The 22,938-nt window shown below is 47.3% G+C and overlaps 1 protein-coding gene across 1 annotated transcript in view; it reads left to right on the top strand.

The window, feature by feature from the left end:
* The window catches only part of ACOX2 (acyl-CoA oxidase 2), a 235,665-nt gene that overhangs the window by 163,907 nt on the left and 48,820 nt on the right, over nucleotides 1-22,938 (top strand). The window contains exon 7 of the mRNA XM_063940885.1: nucleotides 8,787-8,959. Coding sequence (XP_063796955.1) covers nucleotides 8,787-8,959 — 173 coding nt within the window. The remainder of the gene's footprint in view (nucleotides 1-8,786; nucleotides 8,960-22,938) is intronic.

Genomic DNA, 22,938 nt, shown 5'->3' with positions numbered 1-22,938 from the left:
TTTACCTGATGTTCATACTTTCACTCAGGGTGTGTTGCGTATCCAACCTCCCTATGTCCCGCCTGTGGCTCCTTGGGACTTGTCGGTGGTTTTGGAGGCGTTGCAGGAGCCTCCATTTGAACCTCTTGGTTCAGCTGACCTTAAGTGGCTTTCCTTTAAGGTGGTGTTCTTGCTGGCTATTGCCTCTGCTAGAAGAGTGTCGGATCTGGGTGCCTTGTCTTGTAGTTCCCCATGTCTGATTTTTCACCGTGACCGGGCGGTTCTTAGGACTCGTCCCGGATATTTACCTAAGGTGGTTTCTTCGTTCCACCTTAATCAGGAGATTGTGGTTCCAGCCTTTGTCTCTCCTGATTTGTCTCCCAAAGAGCGGTCTTTGGATGTGGTAAGGGCTCACTGTATCTATGTGAAGAGAACTGCTTCTATTTGAAAATCTGATTCCCCCTTTGTTTTGTTTGGATTTCACAAACGTGGCTGGCCTGCTCACAAGCAGACCCTGGCCAGATGGATTAGAATGGTGATTGCACATGCTTATGTGAAGGCTGGTCTGTCAGCTCCTGCTCACATTATGGCCCATATTTCTCAGTCTGTTGGACCTTCTTGGGCGGCCCCCCATGGTGCGACCCTTGATCAATTGTGTAAGGCAGCTACGTGGTCCTCCGGGAACACGTTCATAAGGTTCTATGCCTTCGATACTGCCGCTTCCCAGGATGCTTCCTTTGGACGCCGGGTTCTTGTGCCCACTACAGTGCGTCCCCTCCCATAAGGAACTGCTTTAGGACATCCCCATTGTCCAGACTTGTGGAGCCCAGTGTACCCCGCAGCAGAAAACGAGATTTATGGTAAGAACTTACCTTTGTTAAAACTCTTTCTGCGAGGTACACTGGGCTCCACAAGGCGCCCACCCTGACGCACTTAGCTTCTTTGGGTTGATATGACATTAGCCGCTGACACTTCTCTTGTCATGAGAGTATGGTATATGTGGCTACTAACCGTTGTCGTCTCTTTTCCTGCTACTGCATTGGGCTGGTTAACAAAACTGAGCTCCTGTGCTGGGAGGCGGGGTTATAGAGGAGGCGGCACTGTGCATTCTGGGAACAGTCAAAGCTTTGAGTCTGTTGATGCCTCGGATCAAGATCCTACTCTACACCCTATTGTCCAGACTTGTGGAGCCCAGTGTACCTCGCAGAAAGAGTTTTAACAAAGGTAAGTTCTTACCATAAAACTCGTTATATATATATTTTGGATGATTCAAATTATATTGTTCTGTTCACCAATTAATACTGGAACAAGTTTCTTTGAGAACTATAACTACAATAACATCAGTGTTTTTTACATTGTACCTATAGGGTTATATAGATTAAATGTCCTTCAGTTATAGGCGAAAATCTGTGTTTTTTCATATAAGTATATAACGTATTTGGAGAAAATATGTATCTTGGTGTGAATCCAAGAAGTCTCCTGCGGTGGAGTTTAAATTAGGACGTCTTCTCCTATTTCTACAGGCGGGTGTGGATGCTGGCTTGAGATTAGGGTCTATCAAGGTCCAAATTTAGGCCTTGTCCATTTTCTTTCAGAAACAGTTGGCTTCCCTTCCTGAGGTCCAGACGTCCATGAAGGGGGTTCTGCATATCCAACCTGCCTTTGTGCCTCCTGCGGTGCCATGGGATCTTAATGTGGTGTTGCAGTTCCTAAAATCGGACTGGTTTGAGCCTCTACAAGAGGTAGAGTTGAAGTTTCTCACTTGGAAAGTGGTCATGCTGTTGGCCTTGGCCTCAGGCAGACGAGTGTCTGAATTAGGGGCTCTGTCACACAAGAGTCCTTATTTGATTTTTCGTGAAGATAGAGCTGAACTGCAGACATATCAGCATTTTCTTCCAAAGGTTGTGTCTTATTTCCATATCAACCAACCTGTGGTGGTGCCAGTGGCTTCTGACACCTCAGCCGTTTCAAGAGTCCTTGGATGTCGTCAGAGCGTTGAGGACTTATGTTGCAAGAAAAGCTCGGATAAGTAAAACAGAATTTTTGTTTGTCCTCTATGACCCCAGCAAGATTGGGGGTCCTGCTTCTAGGCAGACTACTGCGCGCTGGATCGAAGGTACCATTCAGCACGCTTATTCCACTCTACAAGGAAAGTGGGTTCTTCCTGGGCGGCTGCCCGGGGTGTCTCGGTGTTGCAAATTTGCCGAGCAGCTACTTGGTCAGGGACAAACATGTTTGCTAAGTTTTACATGTTTGGCACCTTGGCTGCTGACGACTTTCAGTTTGGTCAGTCAGTTCTACAGGAACATTAGCACTTTCCCGCCCGTACTGGGAGCTTTGGTATATCCCCTATGGTACTAAAATGGACCCCAGCATCCTCTAGGACGTAAGAGAAAATATAATTTTAATTACCTACCGGTAAATCCTTTTCTCGTAGTCCGTAGAGGATGATGGGCGCCCGCCCAGTGCTCATTTTTCCTGCAGATTTACGTTTTATCTTTTTACACAGGTTCTCATGTGTTAAGATGTTCACAGCTGTTGCCGTTGCGTTATGCATGCACGTTAGCATGGGTTATGTTGAAAGCCATGTTAGGCTGCATGTTTTGTATGGTGTGAGCTGGTGTGAATGTCGCCACTAGTTTAATGTAAATTCTTCTCTCGAAGTTGTCCGTCCGTCTCCTCCTATACTGAGGTCTGGAGGAGGGGCATAGAGGGAGGAGCCAGTTCACACTGTTGAAAAGTCTTAACGTGCCGAAGGCTCCTGCGGAACCGTCTATACCCCATGGTACTAAAATGGACCCCAGCATCCTCTACGGACTACGAGAAAAGGATTTACCGGTAGGTAATTAAAACCCTATTTTTTCACCATTGGCTGGTACATAGGGGTCCTTACAATCTTTTGCCTTGGGGCCTAGAATTTATCTAGTTATGTTGCCGAACCTGCTCATTGTAATGTGGTAGAAAATAAACTGGAGGGTATTATAATGTTACATAATATGAACTGGGGCACTTGTAATGTAGCACAATATAAAGTGGAGGCTCTATAGTGTGGCATAAATGAACTGGGGACACTGTATATCATAATGTGAATTGGAGGTATGGTGTTGCATACTGTGAACTGGCAGCCCTGCAATGTAACATAATGTGATGTAGGGCAATAACAGGGATCATAAAATGAACTAGGACACTATTATGGGGTTTAAAATAGAGATGTGCACCGGAAATTTTTGGGGTTTTGTGTTTTGGTTTTGGATTCGGTTCCGCGGCCGTGTTTTGGATTCGGACGCGTTTTGCCAAAACGTCCCTGAAAATTTTTTGTCGGATTCGGGTGTGTTTTGGATTCGGGTGTTTATTACAAAAAACCCTCAAAAACAGCTTAAATCATAGAATTTGGGGGTCATTTTGATCCCATAGTATTATTAACCTCAATAACCATAATTTACACTCATTTTCAGTCTATTTTGAACACCTCACACCTCACAATATTATTTTTAGTCCTAAAATTTGCACCGAGGTCGCTGGATGGCTAAGCTAAGCGACACAAGTGGCCGACACAAACACCTGGCCCATCTAGGAGTGGCACTGCAGTGTCAGGCAGGATGGCACTTCAAAAAAATAGTCCCCAAACAGCACATGATGCAAAGAAAAAAAGAGGCGCACCAAGGTCGCTGTGTGACTAAGCTAAGCGACACAAGTGGCCGACACAAACACCTGGCCCATCTAGGAGTGGCACTGCAGTGTCAGACAGGATGGCACTTCAAAAAAAATAGTCCCCAAACAGCACATGATGCAGAGAAAAAAAGAGACGCAATGAGGTAGCTGTGTGACTAAGCTAAGCGACCCAAGTGGCCGACACAAACACCTGGCCCATCTAGGAGTGGCACTGCAGTGTCAGACAGGATGGCACTTCAAAAAATAGTCCCCAAACAGCACATGATGCAAAGAAAAAAAGAGGTGCACCAAGGTCGCTGTGTGACTAAGCTAAGCGACCCAAGTGGCCGACACGAACACCTGGCCCATCTAGAAGTGTCACTGCAGTGTCAGACAGGATGGCAGATTTAAAAATAGTCCACAAACAGCACATGATGCAAAGATAAATTAAATAAAAAAAGAGGTGCAAGATGGAATTGTCCTTGGGCCCTCCCACCCACCCTTATGTTGTATAAACAGGACATGCACACTTTAACAAACCCATCATTTCAGCGACAGGGTCTGCCACACGACTGTGACTGAAATGACTGGTTGGTTTGGGCCCCCACCAAAAAAGAAGCAATCAATCTCTCCTTGCACAAACTGGTTCTACAGAGGCAAGATGTCCACCTCCTCCTCATCGTCCGATTCCTCACCCCTTTCACTGTGTACATCCCCCTCCTCACAGATTATTAATTCGTCCCCACTGGAATCCACCATCTCAGGTCCCTGTGTACTTTCTGGAGGCAATTGCTGGTGAATGTCTCCACGGAGGAATTGATTATAATTCATTTTGATGAACATCATCTTCTCCACATTTTCTGGAAGTAACCTCGTACGCCGATTGCTGAGAAGGTGATCAGCTGCACTAAACACTCTTTCGGAGTACACACTAGAGGGGGGGCAACTTAGGTAAAATAAAGCCAGTTTGTGCAAGGGCCTCCAAATTGCCTCTTTTTCCTGCCAGTATACGTACGGACTGTCTGACGTGCCTACTTGGATGCGGTCACTCATATAATCCTCCACCATTCTTTCAATGGTGACAGAATCATATGCAGTGACAGTAGAAGACAGGGTTGTATTCAACCTCGTTACCACCTCTTGCTTCAGATGATGGCGGGGCAGGTTCAGGAGTGTTTGCTGGTGCTCCAGTCTTCGGCACGCGGTGGCTGATGCCGAAAGTGGCCCGCAATTCTTCGGGCCACCGACAGCATCTCTTGTACGCCCCTGTAGTTTTTTAAATAATTCTGCACCACCAAATTCAATGTATGTGCAAAACATGGGACGTGCTGGAATTTGCCCACATGTAATGCACGCACAATATTGGTGGCGTTGTCCGATGTCACAAATCCCCAGGAGAGTCCAATTGGGGTAAGCCATTCTGCGATGATGTTCCTCAGTTTCTGTAAGAGGTTGTCAGCTGTGTGCCTCTTCTGGAAAGCGGTGATACAAAGCGTAGCCTGCCTAGGAATGAGTTGGCGTTTGCGAGTTGCTGCTACTGGTGCCGCCGCTGCTGTTCTTGCTGCGAGAGGCAATACATCTACCCAGTGGGCTGTCACGGTCATATAGTCCTTAGTCTGCCCTGCTCCACTTGTCCACATGTCCGTGGTTAAGTGGACATTGGGTACAACTGCATTTTTTAGGACACTGGTGACTCTTCTTCTGAGGTCTGTGTACATTCACGGTATCGCCTGCCTAGAGAAATGGAACCTAGATGGTATTTGGTACCGGGGACACAGTACCTCAAGCAAATCTCTAGTTTCCTGTGAATTAACGGTGGATACCGGAAACACGTTTAACACCGCCCAGGCTGCCAAGGCCTGAGTTATCCGCTTTGCAGCAGGATGACTGCTGTGATATTTTATCTTCCTCGCAAAGGACTGTTGGACAGTCAATTGCTTACTGGAAGTAGTACAAGTGGCCTTCTAAATTCCTCTCTGGGATGACGATCGACTCCCAGCAGCAACAACAGCAGTGCCAGCAGCAGTAGGCGTTACACTCAAGGATGCATCGGAGGAATCCCAGGTAGGAGAGGACTCGTCAGACTTGACAGTGACATGGCCTGCAGGACTATTGGCGTTCCTGTCTAAGGAGGAAATTGACACTGAGGGAGTTGGTGGTATGGTTTGCAGGAGCTTGGTTACAAGAGGAAGGGATTTAGTTGTCAGTGGACTGCTTCCGCTGTCACCCAAAGTTTTTGAACTTGTCAATGACTTCTGATGAATGCGCTCCAGGTGACGTATAAGGGAGGATGTTCCTAGGTGGTTAACGTCCTTACCCCTACTTATTACAGCTTGACAAAGGCAACACACGGCTTGACAAATGTTGTCCGCATTTCTGTTAAAATAATTCCACACCGACGAGGTGATTTTTTTTGTAATTTGACCAGGCATGTCAATGGCCATATTCGTCCCACGGACAACAGGTGTCTCCCCGCGTGCCTGACTTAAACAAACCACCTCACCATCAGAATCCTCCTTGTTAATTTCCTCCTCAGCGCTAGCAACACCCATATCCTCATCCTGGTGTACTTCAACAGTGACATCTTCAATTTGACTATCAGGAACTGGACTGCGGGTGCTCCTTCCAGCACTTGGGGGGGCGTGCAAATGGTGGAAGGCGCCACCTCTTCCCGTCCAGTGTTGGGAAGGTCAGGCATCGCAACCGACACAATTGGACTCTCCTTGGGGATTTGTGATTTAGAAGAACGCACAGTTCCTTGCTGTGCTTTTGCCAGCTTAAGTCTTTTCATTTTTCTAGTGGGAGAATGAGTGCTTCCATCCTCATGTGAAGCTGACCCACTAGTCATGAGGAACATAGGAGAGGGCCTCAGCCGTTCCTTGCCACTCCGTGTCGTAAATGGCATATTGGCAAGTTTACGCTTCTCCTCAGACGCTTTTAATTTAGATTTTTGGGTCATTTTACTGAACTTTTGTTTTTTGGATTTTACATGCTCTCTACTATGACATTGGGCATCGGCCTTGGCAGACGACGTTGATGGCATTTCATCGTCTCGGCCATGACTAGTGGCAGCAACGTCAGCACGAGGTGGAAGTGGATCTTGATCTTTCCCTATTTTACTCTCCACATTTTTGTTCTCCATTTTTTAATGTGTGGAATTATATGCCAGTAATATATCAATAGCAATGGCCTACTGTACCGTGCTGCTATATATTATATACTGGTGGTCAGCAAAATGATGCACTGTCCTCCTGCTACTGCGCACAACAACTAAAATGCACCACAGGTATGGATGGATAGTATACTTGACGACACAGAGGTAGGTAGAGCAGTGGACTACTGTACCGTACTGCTATATATTATATACTGGTGGTCAGCAAAATTATGCACTGTCCTACTACTAGTGCGCAAAACTTAAATGCACCACAGGTATGGATGGATAGTATACTTGACGACACAGAGGTAGGTAGAGCAGTGGACTACTGTACCGTACTGCTATATATTATATACTGGTGGTCAGCAAAATTATGCACTGTCCTCCTACTACTGCGCACAACAACTAAAATGCACCACAGGTATGGATGGATAGTATACTTGACGACACAGAGGTAGGTAGAGCAGTGGACTACTGTACCATACTGCTATATATTATATACTGGTAGTCAGCAAAATTATGCACTGTCCTCCTACTACTGTGCACAACAACTAAAATGCACCATAGGGGTAGGTAGAGCAGTGGACTACTGTACCGTACTGCTATATATTATATACTGGTTGTCAGCAAAATTATGCACTGTCCTCCTACTACTGCGCACAACAACTATAATGCACCACAGGTATGGATGGATAGTATACTTAACGACACAGAGGTAGGTAGAGCAGTGGACTACTGTACCGTACTGCTATATATTATATACTGGTAGTCAGCAAAATTATGCACTGTCCTCCTACTACTGCGCACAACAACTAAAATGCACCACAGGTATGGATGGATAATATACTTGACGACACAGAGGTAGGTAGAGCAGTGGACTACTGTACCGTACTGATATAATACTGGTGGTCACTGGTCAGCAAAATTCTGCACTATCCTCCTACTATATACTACAATGCAGCACAGATATAGAGCATTTTTCAGGCAGAGAACGTAGATATTTGCAAGCACACTGAGCACAGATATTTGCAAGCACACTGAGCACAGATATTTGCAAGCACACTGAGCACAGATATTTGCAAGCACACTGAGCACAGATATTTGCAGCACACTGAGCACAGATATTTGCAGCACACTGAACACAACTGAGAGAACACTGCACACGTCCTCTCCCTATCCTCTCCAATGCACGAGTGAAAATGGCGGCGATGCGCGGCTCCTTATATAGAATACGAATCTCGCGAGAATACGACAGCGGGATGATGACGTTCGGGAGCGCTCGGGTTAACCGAGCAAGGCGGGAGGATCCGAGTCTGCCTCGAACCCGTGTAAAATTGGTGAAGTTCGGGGGGGTTCGGATTCCGAGGAACCGAACCCCCTCATCTCTATCCAAAACCAGTGTATTATAAAGTATAATCATTTTGTAAAATTATTTATTTTATTGTCATCATTATGTGACACAGGTTGAGTATCCCATATCCAAATATTCCGAAATACAGATTTTTTTTGAGTGAGATAGTGAAACCTTTGTTTTCTGATGGCTCAATGTACACAAACTTTGTTTAATACACAAAGTTATTACAAATATTGTATTAAATGACCTTCAGGCTGTGTGTATAAGGTGTATATGAAACATAAATTAATTATGTGTATGTACACACACTTTATTTAATGCACAGAGTTATTAAAAATATTGACTAAAATAACCTTCAGGCTGTGTGTATAAGGTGTATATTGAACATAAATGCATTCTGTGCTTAGACTTGGGTCCCATCGCCATGATATCTCATTATGGTATGCAATTATTCCAAAATGCTGAAAAATCCAGTATCCAAAATACTTCGGTTCCCAAGCATTTTGGATAAGGGATACTCCACCTGTATGAGTTTATCTGTTACACTTCAAGGTATAGTCATCGGAGTTTAGACTCTTAAAAATAATCACTTTCTCCAGATGTTGGATTTGATATTTTATTTTTATTTTTTTTACTTTCCCATGACAGGTTCTTCCTGATGGCTCCTACATTAAGCGTGGATCTGATAAGATAAACTACTTCACCATGATTCATGTGCGGGTGTCCCTACTCCGCGGTGAGGTGCTGGAATCTCTGATGAAGGCGTGCACCATCTCTATCCGATACTCTGCCGTGAGACGCCAGTCAGAGTTAAAACCAGGGTACGTTCTTACCAGTGATACAAATTACTTTTCTTTCTAACACTACATGGTCAAAGTATGTAGGCATCCAAACATCTCATTCATATGTGCTTCTTATTCCAATACCATGGGCATTATTGTGGAGTATGACTCCCCTTGCTGCTATAACAGACTCTACTCCTCTTGGAAGGATTTCTACTAGATTTTAGAACATCTCTGTGGACATTTTCATTCATACAGCCACAAGAGCATTAGCTAGACATTGATGTTGGGGAAAAAGCCCTTGCTCTGAGTTTGCGTTCCAATTCATCCCAATTGTGTTTAATCATGGATCTGTGCAGTCAAGTTCTTAAACACCAAACTCGCCAAAACATTTTTGATGGACCTGGCTTTGTGTCATGCTGAAACAGGAAAAGGCCATCCTAAGGCAGTTACTACAAAGTTGGCAGCACACATTACTCTAGAACAGCGTTTTTCAACCGCTGTGCCGCGGCACACTAGTGTGCCGCCAGCAGTTGTCAGGTGTGCCGCAGCCTGCCGTTCACGCGGCTCACCGGCCACCAGAGATGCCCTGCACAGTGCGCCGCCGCCCGCAGACAGTGCTCTGCCGCCGTCAGCCTGCGATACATGGATCCTTCTCCTGTCGTTGTGCATGGCCAGCACAGTCAGCTTTCCTGCTGCCCAGTCCGTGACCTATGGTGACGTGCTGATAGGTCACTCATACTACGTCTCATTCCTGCTGCGCTTGGTGCTAGTGTATGCTGCAGCGTGCGGACTGCCCTGTTCTAATCCTACTACAGCTCTGATATTGTTAGGGTCTCCTGCCCTGTGCTGCCACGTCGTCATGGCAACCGGGAGACAAGTGCTAGTGGAGTAACCTGAGCGCAGCTGATACTCCGGTTCGGGTCTTTTGCTGTGCAGTGGTTATAGGCTCTGTGCACGGCAGGGGATCCGGTGCTGGTTTTTGTGCTCACAGTCTGTGAGGTCTGAGTGGGGCGTGGACAGCACCTGCTTTATAAGGCCTCTTTTCAGGGTAAGCAGATGCTGCTGAATCTCTGTTGGTTAGTCAGTTCATGAAAGTTAGCCAGTACTGTGTAGCTTTGTATTTGTTTGTTGCTTACTGCAAATAGGCCTGGGGATTTGGTATTACACTCTGCCAATCCAGACCTAGCAGTAAGACTGGAGTCAGTCGTTTAGCTTGCTGGGGTTCTGTTATTACTCCTGTGAACTTAGCAAGTTTGCGGCTGTATTCTAACACTTGCCTGTCTAATCCTGTCTCACTGTGCTAGGTGTCAGGGGTCAGTTTAGTGGCAGTAAGCTTAAACCTGTGCACTGCAAGTGAGAATCAGGATTGTGGAGGCTCTCCTTGTGTCTATCATTCCATCTCTGACCAAGGAGTTTACTGCCACACCCGTTGGTAACCCTTTAGGGTTTTGCTGTTGCCCTTAGCAACAGCATTTCGGGTTCTCTACGTATTAAAACACAACATCTTGCTTTTTACATCTGAGCAGTTCTAATACAAGGGAGATACCCAGTTCCTTAGCCTCTGGGCTTCTCTGTTCACTGTGTGTGTATTTTGTTACCCTATCACCTTCTGTGTACGTTATGTCATATTCCCCAGTTTGTCTGTGAGTCCATTTGTTTTGCATAACAGTTCAAACACCAGTACATTCCTGCAGGCACTGGTGTGCATAACATATTCAGCAGCCTAATACTCCTGTTGAAATTTTGTGGGAATATGGAGCATACCCCTCAAAATACGTTGCAACAGGTGGTCGATCAGGTGCAGGTCCTGACTCGGCAATTTAATGATTTGTCCATTAAAATGCACACCTCCCAGGCTGCTGGCGGAGCTCCCGCAGCAGCAGCACCTGCAGGGGTTAAGGAGCCGAAAGTAAATCTCCCGGATCGTTTTTCTGGAGATCGCTCGCAGTTCTTTTGTTTCAAGGAGAGCTGCAAGCTATACTTCCGGCTTAGGCCTCAGTCTTCTGGGTCGGAGATTCAGCGGGTGGGCATAGTGATTTCCTTGCTACAAGGAGACCCACAGGTCTGGGCATATGGGTTGCAGCCTGACTGTCCGTCGCTTAAAAGTGTTGATGCTTTTTTTACGGCACTGGGCATGTTGTATGATGACCCTGACAAGACGGCCTCAGCCGAGGCTCAGATTTCGATCCTTAAGCAAGGGCGAAGGCCAGTTGAGGTTTACTGTACGGAGTTTCGGAGGTTGGCCCATGATACCCAGTGGAATGACCCAGCCCTGAGACACCAGTACCGAAGAGGTCTTTCTAACCAGATAAAGGACCAACTGGTACAATATCCCTTGCCTGATAGCTTGGATCAGCTCATGCAGTTATCCATCCGGGTGGATAGACGGCTGAGAGAGCGTAGGCTTGAAAGGGAGACTGAGATTTCCTTCCTTCCCAAGGGAACCTCAGACTCTGAGGAATTTTCTGAGGAGCCTATGCAGATTGGGGCTACCCGCCTCTCCTTGCGTGAGAAGACGCGGAGGAGACAGCAGGGGTTGTGTTTGTACTGTGGGAATAAAGGTCATGTGGTAGTATCATGCCCAGAAAAGCCGGAAAACTTCAGGGCCTGAGGGTGATGGGAAATATCCTGTCAGGCCAGAAGTCAGAATTTCCCAAGAAGACTTTTATCATTCCGGTGACCTTGAAGATCCTCGGTCAAACTGTCAAGACTGAGGCCTTTGTGGACAGTGGGGCCGACGGGGTTTTTATGGACCGCCAATTCGCCCTAAAACACTCTGTTCCCTTAGTACCCTTGGCATCGGAAATTGAGATTTGTGGGTTAAACGGGGAACCATTATCCCAAGGTAAAATTACCTCTTGCACTAGCCAGATTTCTTTGTTTATTGGAGCCACACACTCTGAGGAGTTGTCCTTTTATGTGACTGTCTGTACTTTTGCCCCATTGGTGTTGGGGTTACCCTGGTTAAGGGCCCACAATCCTCAATTTCACTGGGTCTCTGGGGAGATTCTTAGTTGGGGTACTGATTGTTTCAGGAGTTGCTTGAGCCTTCCAGTCAGGCTCTCGCAGCTAAGTTTGCCAGGATTGCCAGGGTGTTATGCAGATTTTGCGGACGTGTTCTCCAAAAAAGTTGCAGAGGTACTACCTCCCCATCGCCCCTATGACTGTGCCATTGATTTGTTGCCAAATGCTAAGCTTCCCAAGAGCAGGTTGTACTCCCTGTCACGTCCTGAGACTCAGGCTATGGCAGAGTACATTCAGGAGAACTTGGCTAAGGGATTTATCAGACCTTCACAGTCTCCAGTTGGGTCGGGGTTCTTCTTCGTGGGTAAAAAGGACGGTTCGTTGCGACCCTGCATCGACTTCAGGGAATTGAACCGTATCACGATTAAAAACTCATACCCACTGCCTCTCATTTCGGTCTTGTTTGACCAGCTTCGTACTGCCACCATTTTTTCTAAGATTGACCTACGCGGTGCGTACAATCTAATCCGAATAAGAGAGGGGGATGAATGGAAGACTGCCTTTAATACCCACTCAGGGCATTATGAATATTTGGTGATGCCTTTTGGGCTCTGTAATGCCCCGGCAGTCTTCCAGGATTTCATGAATGATGTGCTCAGGGAATATTTGGATAGATTCTTAGTTGTATACTTAGATGACATCCTAATCTTCTCCCATTCCCTGGAGGAACATCGGAAGCATGTACGCTTAGTCCTCCAGAAACTCAGAGACCACCGGCTTGGGGCGAAGCTGGAGAAGTGCGCATTTGAAGTTCAGCAAATCGCATTTCTAGGATATATTATCTCCCCAGAAGGTTTCCAAATGGAGGGTTCCAAGGTACAGGCAGTCCTGGATTGGGTGCAGCCCACTAGTTTGAAGGCGCTTCAGCGTTTCCTGGGCTTTGCAAATTTTTATAGACGATTTATCGCTGGATTTTCGTCTATAGTGGCGCCCTTGGTGGCACTCACTAAGAAAGGGGCGGATGTTGCTCACTGGTCTTGTGAGGCTAAAGCGGCTTTTGCCCGTCTCAAAAGGGCATTTGTTTCGGCCAAGGTGCTGCGACACCCAGATCCAGAGCGTCCTTTTGTGGTGGAGGTGGATGCCTCTGAGATGGGTATTGGGGCAGTGCTTTCTCAGATGGGAGTGTCTGATAATCGCCTTCATCCCTGTGCTTACTTTTCCCGTAAATTTTCGCCTGCCGAGATGAATTATGACGTGGGTAACCGGGAATTGTTGGCTATTAAGGATGCACTCGAGGAGTGGAGACACTGGCTTGAGGGGGCTAAGTTTGTGGTCTCAATTCTCACTGACCATAAGAATCTGGCATATTTAGAGTCAGCGAAGCGTCTCAATGCCAGGCAGGCACGATGGGCTTTGTTTTTTGCTCGCTTTAATTTTTTGATAACATATCGCCCTGGGTCAAAAAACATCAAGGCTGATGCGCTCTCGCGGAGTTTTGCTCCAATCCAGGAGACCACCGAGGAGCCGTTGCCCATTGTTTCCCCATCATGTATTAAAGTGGGCATTACCCAGGACCTCTTATCATTAGTCCTTAGAGCACAGGAGCAGGCTCCTCCAGACCTTCCGGTAGGTCTTTTGTTTGTGCCTCCTAGGTTAAGACAGCGAGTGTTCCTGGAATTCCATGCCAAGAAGTCGGCAGGTCACCCGGGTATTGCCAGAACTCGGGAGTTGCTATCTAGGGCGGTGTGGTGGCCCTCGGTGGCTAAGGATGTGGATCAGTGGGTTCGGGCATGTGACATCTGTGCCCGAAATAAGACTCCTAGAGGGGTTCCTGTTGGCCCATTACATCCACTCTCTATCCCATCTAAGCCATGGACCCACATTTCAATGGATTTTGTGGTGGACTTGCCCAAATCCTCGGGGATGACAGCCATCTGGGTTGTCGTTGACAGGTTTTCGAAGATGGCGCACTTCGTTCCACTGGTTGGGCTGCCATCAGCCAGACGCCTGTCTGAATTATTTATGCTGCATGTTGTGCGTCTCCACGGGTTGCCACTTGATGTGGTCTCTGACCGCGGATCCCAGTTTGTGGCCAAATTCTGGAGGGCATTTTGTTCCGATCTCCAGATTTCTGTCAGCTTGTCGTCAGGCTACCATCCGCAGTCTAATGGGCAGACTGAAAGGGTGAACCAGTCCTTGGAGCAGTTCCTCAGGTGTTATGTCTCCAAGTGTCAGACTGACTGGGTTGCTCATCTGTCCATGGCGGAGTTTGCCTATAACAACGCGGCTCACTCTGCTACAGGGATCTCTCCCTTCCTTTGTGTGTATGGGCATCATCCTAAGGCCAATTCTTTTGACCCCCTGGACTCCACGCCTGGTGGTTCCTCTGTGGTTTCGGTCCTTAGAGGTATTTGGCGGAAAGTGAAGAAAGCCCTTGTGTCTGTGTCATTAGTGACCAAAAGGGTTTTTGATAAGCGGAAAAGACCCTGCAGCTTCAAATTAGGAGACTTCGTCTGGTTGTCTACCAAGAATTTGAAGTTGAGACAGCCATCTCATAAGTTAGGGCCCCGGTTCATCGGCCCTTATAAGATCACCAGGGTTATCAATCCGGTGGCATTTCAGTTAGATCTGCCCCGTTCTTTGGGTATCAATAAAACATTTCATTGTTCCCTTTTAAAACGGGCGATTAGTAATCCTTTTTCCAGTGGAAGACCTTCCCCTCTTCTGATATGTGGCCAGAGGGAGTTTGTTGTTGAAAGGATTCTTGACTCCAAGGTGGTTCGGGGTCGGCTGTCATTTTTGGTGCACTGGAAGGGGTATGGCCCGGAGGAGCGGTCGTGGGTGCGCAGTTGTGATCTTCATGCCCCCAGACTGATACGCTCTTTCTTCTCGCAGTTCCCCGATAAACCCGGTGGTAGGGGTTCTTTGACCCCTCGTCAGAGGGGGGGTACTGTTAGGGTCTCCTGCCCTGTGCTGCCACGTCGTCATGGCAACCGGGAGACAAGTGCTAGTGGAGTAACCTGAGCGCAGCTGATACTCCGGTTCGGGTCTTTTGCTGTGCAGTGGTTATAGGCTCTGTGCACGGCAGGGGATCCGGTGCTGGTTTTTGTGCTCACAGTCTGTGAGGTCTGAGTGGGGCGTGGACAGCACCTGCTTTATAAGGCCTCTTTTCAGGGTAAGCAGATGCTGCTGAATCTCTGTTGGTTAGTCAGTTCATGAAAGTTAGCCAGTACTGTGTAGCTTTGTATTTGTTTGTTGCTTACTGCAAATAGGCCTGGGGATTTGGTATTACACTCTGCCAATCCAGACCTAGCAGTAAGACTGGAGTCAGTCGTTTAGCTTGCTGGGGTTCTGTTATTACTCTGTGAACTTAGCAAGTTTGCGGCTGTATTCTAACACTTGCCTGTCTAATCCTGTCTCACTGTGCTAGGTGTCAGGGGTCAGTTTAGTGGCAGTAAGCTTAAACCTGTGCACTGCAAGTGAGAATCAGGATTGTGGAGGCTCTCCTTGTGTCTATCATTCCATCTCTGACCAAGGAGTTTACTGCCACACCCGTTGGTAACCCTTTAGGGTTTTGCTGTTGCCCTTAGCAACAGCATTTCGGGTTCTCTACGTATTAAAACACAACATCTTGCTTTTTACATCTGAGCAGTTCTAATACAAGGGAGATACCCAGTTCCTTAGCCTCTGGGCTTCTCTGTTCACTGTGTGTGTATTTTGTTACCCTATCACCTTCTGTGTACGTTATGTCATATTCCCCAGTTTGTCTGTGAGTCCATTTGTTTTGCATAACAGTTCAAACACCAGTACATTCCTGCAGGCACTGGTGTGCATAACAGATATACAGGACTTCGGGCTGACATTACAGTGGGGTCTGTGAGTAGTACACTATTACAGGGAAGGAGGGGGCAGTATGTGTGCCATTACTGTGGGGGCTGTGAAGGGTGCAGTGTGTGTGCCATTACTGTGTGTGTTTGTGGGGGGGGCAGTGTGGAATTATTGTGGGGCCCAGTGTGTTCGATAAATGTTGAGGCCAATGTATTTGATATCTGTGGGGACATATGTTTTGTTTTTTCCCCATGGGTAAAGATAGTGTGCCTTGGGAATTTTAAAGTCTTGTTAGGCGTGCCACGAGTCGTGAAAGGTTGAAAATCACTGCTCTAGAAAGTCACTGTATGCTGTAGCATTAAGAAGTCACTTCGCTGGAACTAAGGGGCCTAGGCCAAAACAAGAAATACGGCACCAGACCATTATTCCTCTTCACAGTTGGCAAGTGTGATTTGTTACTCCAGAGACCATATTTCAACTGCTCCAAAGGGGGCATTGACTTGACCCTGAGGAGTTGCTCTCTGGTGATCATGTGGGATCACCAGAGAACACTCTTGCACTGCTGAAATTATTAAATAGCCCAGGGATGGAGGGATATTTCTCTTATCCTGGCTCTGATAAACACAGGTACACCTTTATTGAAAGAGGAGATGATGATGATGATAATAATGATGCTGATGTGGCCCCCTTAGAGGTTATTGTCTAGGGAGCAGCAGGCAATAACACCACTTTACTCCAGAAAGTGTTAGGAAATCCAGAGATGATCACTGTTGATCACCAGACCACATTTAATCAGTAGCGTTACTCCTGGAAGCAGTGGAAGCACTGGTCTCCGGGCTCAAACCATGGAGGGAGGACCGATGGGGGCTGCTGAACTAGGACAGATCTCTCTCCACACATTACATAGTGTTTTTCTACAGTCACTGCTGACTGTTGTCCTTGCTCAGAAGCCCCCTTAGTAGCCCCTTTAAGCTGAAAAGTCCAGGAATGTGTGATTGTAGCAGCAATGTGGGTCACGTCAAAGTGTGTATATAGTGAGCTACAGCTCTGCTGTTGTGTCTTATATGATGAAAAGAAGTGCAGAATTTGTTTTAAGCATTTGTACTAATTATTAATGTAAATCTTTTAGGGCTGTATTATCATTTGCAGCCAGCACCCAAAAATAAAGATTCCTTATGGCCGCAATTAGCACCATTAAGGAATAATTATTAGGTACAGGGGCTCCAATAGGAACCCATCCTGGCAACCACTGAGAAGTAACTGGCTTGCAACTTCCTCCTTTGTCCCCTTAGCTGTGCTACTGCACATGTGCAACGTCGGTACATGCGCAAGCCGGAGCGAATGGGTGTTGGGGACACCACCTTCTATTTTGCCTCCAGACTCCTGGTATACAATGCATTTGTAGAATGTTTTGGAAAGTCAAGAACTACAGAGTATTCCTTGTGGATGGTGAGAAAAATGATTAGACATTTTCTTGCAATTACTGTACAATGAAAAAAACAATAAACACACTTTTTGTCCATTTTGGGTAGATTTACCTTGCCATATGAGGAGAGATAAGCAACATGAATGCTATTTTCATGAAAAAAAAACAAGTATAATCTATGTGGGTACTGCACCAATTCATATCTAAATACAACCAGCCCAAACGTTCCAGAACAGTCTCAGCAGCAAAATAGGTTAAATATGTTGTTTAATGTTACATGTATTTAAACATTGTAGTTGGTTTAATTTGAAAGTGCACTGGGTGTTTTTTTGTGCTATACTGTTTTTTTTTTTTATCCTTTATTTTGCTGCTGAGCACTATTGCAGTATTGTTGAAATTACAATGTCATCATTGTAATTGTGTTTTGTGCAAGAGATAGATCGCATTATATGCAGCAGTACAGAGATACCTACAGTTTACAAATACATGAGTTGTAGTGGAAATATATTTGTTCATACTTGCCTAACTTGCGTGAGACTCCTGAGTTTTCAGGGTAGTCCCATGCACCCATGGAAGAGTGGCCGTATCTCCCACATCAAGCCCACTTCCTAGTGAAGAGGGCAGAATGAGGAGATTATACATGGAATCGTGGTGCTGTACGGAGGGGCGGGGCTAAATTACCCATATTTGCATAATTTAATCCCGCCCCTACCCGCAGACCCATGAATCATGGAACTTTAGTGGTAGGGCCTAGTGACGTGATAGCCCAACTCCGCACTGCAAAATGGCAAGCACATCTCCTCTCCTGGCGTCTTTCGAAGAGGAGACTTTAAAAGTATGTAACTTTGACTTGTACCTGTAGAGGAGACTTTAATAGTGGGTAACTATGTACCTGTAATACAATTTTAAAAAGTTTAACATTGATCCTACAACTTGAGTAAAAACCTTTTTGTGATGATCAGTTATTGGTGCACATGGCTGGGCACAATTTAAGTCTAAAGCTAATTCTCTTTTTCTCTAAGTGAAAATAAATAATTGAATAATTTCCCACAGTTCAGGTGTGTCACCAGTGGTTTTTCATTTAGCAGCAGAGTATGGGGGTCATTCAGTGTTGATCGCTAGCTGCCGTTGTTCGTAGCGCAGTGATCAGGCTAAAAAATAGGATTTTAATTACCTACCAGTAAATCCTTTACTCGTAGTCCGTAGAGGTTGCTGGGGTCCATATTGGTACCATGGGGGTATAGATGGGTTCACCAGGAGCCATTGGCACTTTAAGAGTTTAACAGTGTGGGCTGGCTCCTCCCTCTATGCCCCTCCTACCAGACTCAGTCTAGAAACTGTGCAAGAGGAGACGACATACTTCGAGAGAAAGAAATACACAGATAGTGGCAAGATTCATACCAGCTCACACAACAAGGCAAATCCGGCCAACATGCCGGAAAACTCAGCAACAGCTGAAACAGTACTGAAACAGTAAAGAACGCAGAACTTACCCAGGAAGCAGGGAGTACTGAACCAAACAAACACTGCAGGATAAAGAAGCGCTGAGCGTGCGCCCAGCATCCTCTACGGACTACGAGTAAAGGATTTACCGGCAGGTAATTAAAATCCTATTTTCTCTTACATCCTAGAGGATGCTGGGGTCTATATTAGTACCCTGGGGATGTACCAAAGCTCCCATAACGGGAGGGAGAGCGCACAGGCTCCTGCAGAACTGCTTGAACAAACTTGAGGTCATCAGAGGCCAAAGTATCAAACTTGTAAAACTTAGCAAACGTGTTCGATCCAGACCAAGTAGCTGCTCAGCAAGGCTGTACAGCCGAGACACCCCAGGCACCCGCCCAGGAAGAACCCAGCTTACGAGTAGAGTGGGCCTTAACAGATCTTGGACACAGCAATCCTGCCGTAGAATATGCATGCTGGATGGTGAACCTGAACCAGCTGGAAATCGATTGCTTAGAAGCAGGACACCCAATTTTCTTGGGATCATAGAGGACAAACAGAGAGTCAGATTTTCTGTGACGTGCCGTCCTCTTCACAGAAATCTTCAAAGCCCTCACAACATCTAAGGCCTGTGAAGCAATTGAGGAGTCAGTAGCCACTGGCACCACAATAGGTTGGTTGATATGAAAAGCCAACACAACCTTAGGAAGGAACTGTTTTCGAATCCTTAGTTCAGCCCTATCCTCATGGAAGACCAGATAGGGACTTTTACAGGACAAAGCCCCCAATTCCGACACACTTCGAGCCAAAGCCGCCAACAAGGTTACCGCCTTCCACGTGAAAAACTTGATTTCAGCCTCCTGTAGAGGCTCAAACCAATCCGATTGCAGGAAATGCAACACTGCTTCAAGATCCCAGGGTGTTGTTGGCGCCACAAAGGGAGGCTGGATGTGCAGAACCCCCTTTCAAAAAGGTCTGAACCTCAGGGAGGACAGTCAATTGTTTCTGGAAGAAAATGGACAAAGCTGATATCTGGACCTTGATGGAGCCCAATCTCAGGCCCATATCCACACATGCTTGCAGGAAAAGGAGAAAACGTCCAAGTTGAAACTCCACCACAGGAAATTTCTTGGATTCACACCAAGACACATATTTTTTCGAAATTCGATGGTAATGTTTAGACGTTACTCCCTTCCTAGCCTGTATCAGGGTAGGAATAACCTCGCTCGGAATACCCTTCCGAGCTAAGATCTGGCGCTCAACCGCCATGCCTTCAAACATAGCCGTGGTAAGTCTTGATAAGCGAACGGCCCCTGCAGTAGAAGATCCTCCTGAAGAGGTAGGGGCCTTGGATCTTCCAGCAGTAGATCCAGCAGATCCACTTACCAAGCCCTCCTTGGCCAGTCTGGAGCAATGGTGATTGCCAGAACTTTTGTTCTTTTTACAAGTTGTAGAACTCTTGGAATTAGAGGAATTGGAGGGAATACATACACTGACGTGAACACCCACGGCGTTACTAGTGCGTCCACCACTACTGCCTGTGGGTCCCTCGACCTGGAACAGTACCTCCGCAGCTTCTTGTTGAGGCGGGAGGCCATCATGTCTATGTGAGGAACCCCCCACCAACCGGTTACCTCCTCGAACACCTCTGGGTGGAGGCCCTACTCTCCTGGATGGAGATCGTGTCTGTTGAGGAAGTCCACTTCCCAGTTGTCTACTCCCGGAATGAAGATTGCTGACATCGCTACAGCGTGTCTTTCTGCCCAGAGGAGGATTTTTGTCACCTCTGACATTGCAGCCCTGCTCTTCGTTCCGCCTTGTCGGTTTATGTAGGCCACTGTGGTCACGTTGTCTGACTGCACCTGAACAGCCCGATCCTGTAGAAGGTGTTCTGCTTGAAGAAGGCCGTTGTATACGGCTCTTAGCTTCAGGATGTTTATCGGAAGAAGGGACTCCTGACTCGACCACCTTCCATGGAAGGTCTCCCCTTGAGCGACTGCTCCCCAACCTCTTAGACTTGCATCCATGGTTAGAAGTATCCAGTCCTGAACTCCGGACCTTCGGCCATCCAGAAGGTGTGGTAGTTGTAGCCACCAGAGGAGCGAAATCCTGGCTTTCAGAGACAGATGTATCCTCTGGTGTATGTGTAGGTGAGATCCCGACCAGTTGAAAGGATCGAGCATGAAACCTTCTGTGCTGCAGAGCCTCGTAGGAGGCAACCATCTTCCCCAGAAGGCGGATGCACTGATGAACCGACACCCTGGCAGGCTTCAAGACATCCCGGACCATGGTTTGAATCACCAACATTTTCTCCACCTGTAGAAACACCCTCTGCACCTCCGTGTCAAGGATCATCCCTAGGAAAGACAGCCTCCTTGTCGGCTCCAGATGAGACTTTGGAAGGTTCAGAATCCAACCGTGCTCCTTGAGCAGATGCATTGTGAGAGCAATGGATCTTAACAACTTCTCCTTGGACGATGCCTTGATCAGCAGATCATCCAGATATGGAATTATGTTCACCCCCTGCTTGCGGAGGAGAACCATCATCTCTGCCATCACCTTGGTGAAGACCCTCGGTGCCATGGAGAGACCGAACGGCAGTGCCTGAAACTGATAGTGATCATCCAACAGTGCAAACCTGAGATAAGCCTGATGCGGCGACCAAATGGGAATGTGGAGGTACGCATCCTTGATGTCCAGGGACACCAGGAACTCCCCTTCCGTCAGTCCTGAGAGAACTGCCCTCAGAGACTCCATCTTGAATTTGAAGTCCCTGAGATAAGGGTTCAACGATTTCAAATTCAGAATCGGCCTTACTGAACCATCCGGCTTCGGTACCACAAAAAGGTTCGAATAGTAACCTTTGGCCAACTGATGAGGTGGAATTGGAACAATGACCTCGGATACTATCAATTTTTGGATAGCTTCCAGTAGAATAGCTCTGTCTGCCGGCAAAGCCAGCAAGCCTGATTTGAAGAATCTGTGAGGTGGGATAGTTTGAAACTCCAGCCTGTACACCCGGGACACAATATCATGTATCCAGGGGTCCAGGCCAGACGACATCCAGACGTGGCTGAAATGCCGGAGTCTTGCTCCCACCTGTCCTTCCTCCAGGCTTTGCGGTCCACCATCATGATGAGGACTTTGAGGTACCAGAAGCAGGTTTCTGGTCCTGGGAACCTGCAGGAGCAGGCTTTTTGGATATGGCACGACCACCTCTAAATAAAGTGTGAGAGGGCTTGTTCTTTCTAGGCCTAGTGGGCAGAAAGGACTGTGACGTGTTGGGAGTAAAAGGCTTCATAGCCGGTGCAGCTGAGGGAAGAAAAGGAGACTTACCCGCGGTAGCCGTGGCAATGCACGCATACAGCGCCTCCCCAAACAGAGCCTGACCTGTCCGCAGACCATTGGCGCAGCCAGAGACCCCTTCGAGCCGAGACGGACATGGAGGAGATCCCCGCAGCCATGGAACCCAGATCCTTCATGGATTCTACCAGGAACCCTGCAGAATCCTGTATGTTACGTAAAAATAAATCAACGTCACCTCTATCCATTGTAGTCAAGTCCTCCTGCAGAGTGATTGACCACTTTGCTATAGCTTTTGAAATCCATGCACAGGCAATAGTAGGCCGCAGTATAGCCCCTGAAGCCGTGTATATGGATTTGAGCGTAGCATCCAGTTTGCGATCTGCCGTGTCTTTCAACGCGGTAGATCCCGGGACTGGTAAGACCACCTATTTTGACAGCCTAGAGACAGATCGCAGCCCTGCTAAGCTAAAATACACTCCCCCATAGGTGGCGTCTAGTTGATCGCAGCAGCAGAGTCTCTAGACATGTTTGCTTGTACACCCCACACACCCACAGGGTACAGTGCAGACAGAGATTCCCCCCCCCCCCCAAGAATGGCAGAGAGACACAGAGATTGGAGCCAACTCACACACAGCGCTATATAGGTATAGGGAGACCCTTAACCAGCGCTGACTGTGTCCCTTAATAGGTGACACAGTCTTTACACAGCCTCCCCTGCCTTCTACAACCCCCTGGTACCGTACAGATAGTTGCTCTGGAGGGACTGCTCTTCCATTGGCAGCATGTCTGCAGGCAGGAAAATGGCGCTGAACTCTGCTGGGTCCGCTCTGATGAGAAGCTCCGCCCCCTTAATGGCGCTGTCTTCCTGCTCTTCCAAGATTATACTGGCCTGAGGATTTTGTGCTGGCTGAGATCCGCGGACCCCGACCGGCTTTCTGGTCAGTGTAGGGTTAAGGCGTCGGCTCAGGGTGCCCCTCATAGCGCCGCACCAAGCACATCTGAGCCTCCCCGGAGCGCAGTTAGTACTGCGCTCCTACCCTCTAGCCGC

This window comes from Pseudophryne corroboree, chromosome 9, assembly GCF_028390025.1.
Source record: "Pseudophryne corroboree isolate aPseCor3 chromosome 9, aPseCor3.hap2, whole genome shotgun sequence".
NCBI classification, from domain to species: Eukaryota; Metazoa; Chordata; class Amphibia; order Anura; family Myobatrachidae; genus Pseudophryne; species Pseudophryne corroboree.
Note: the sequence above shows the minus strand (reverse complement) of the source record. Positions and strands in the feature narration are given on the sequence as shown.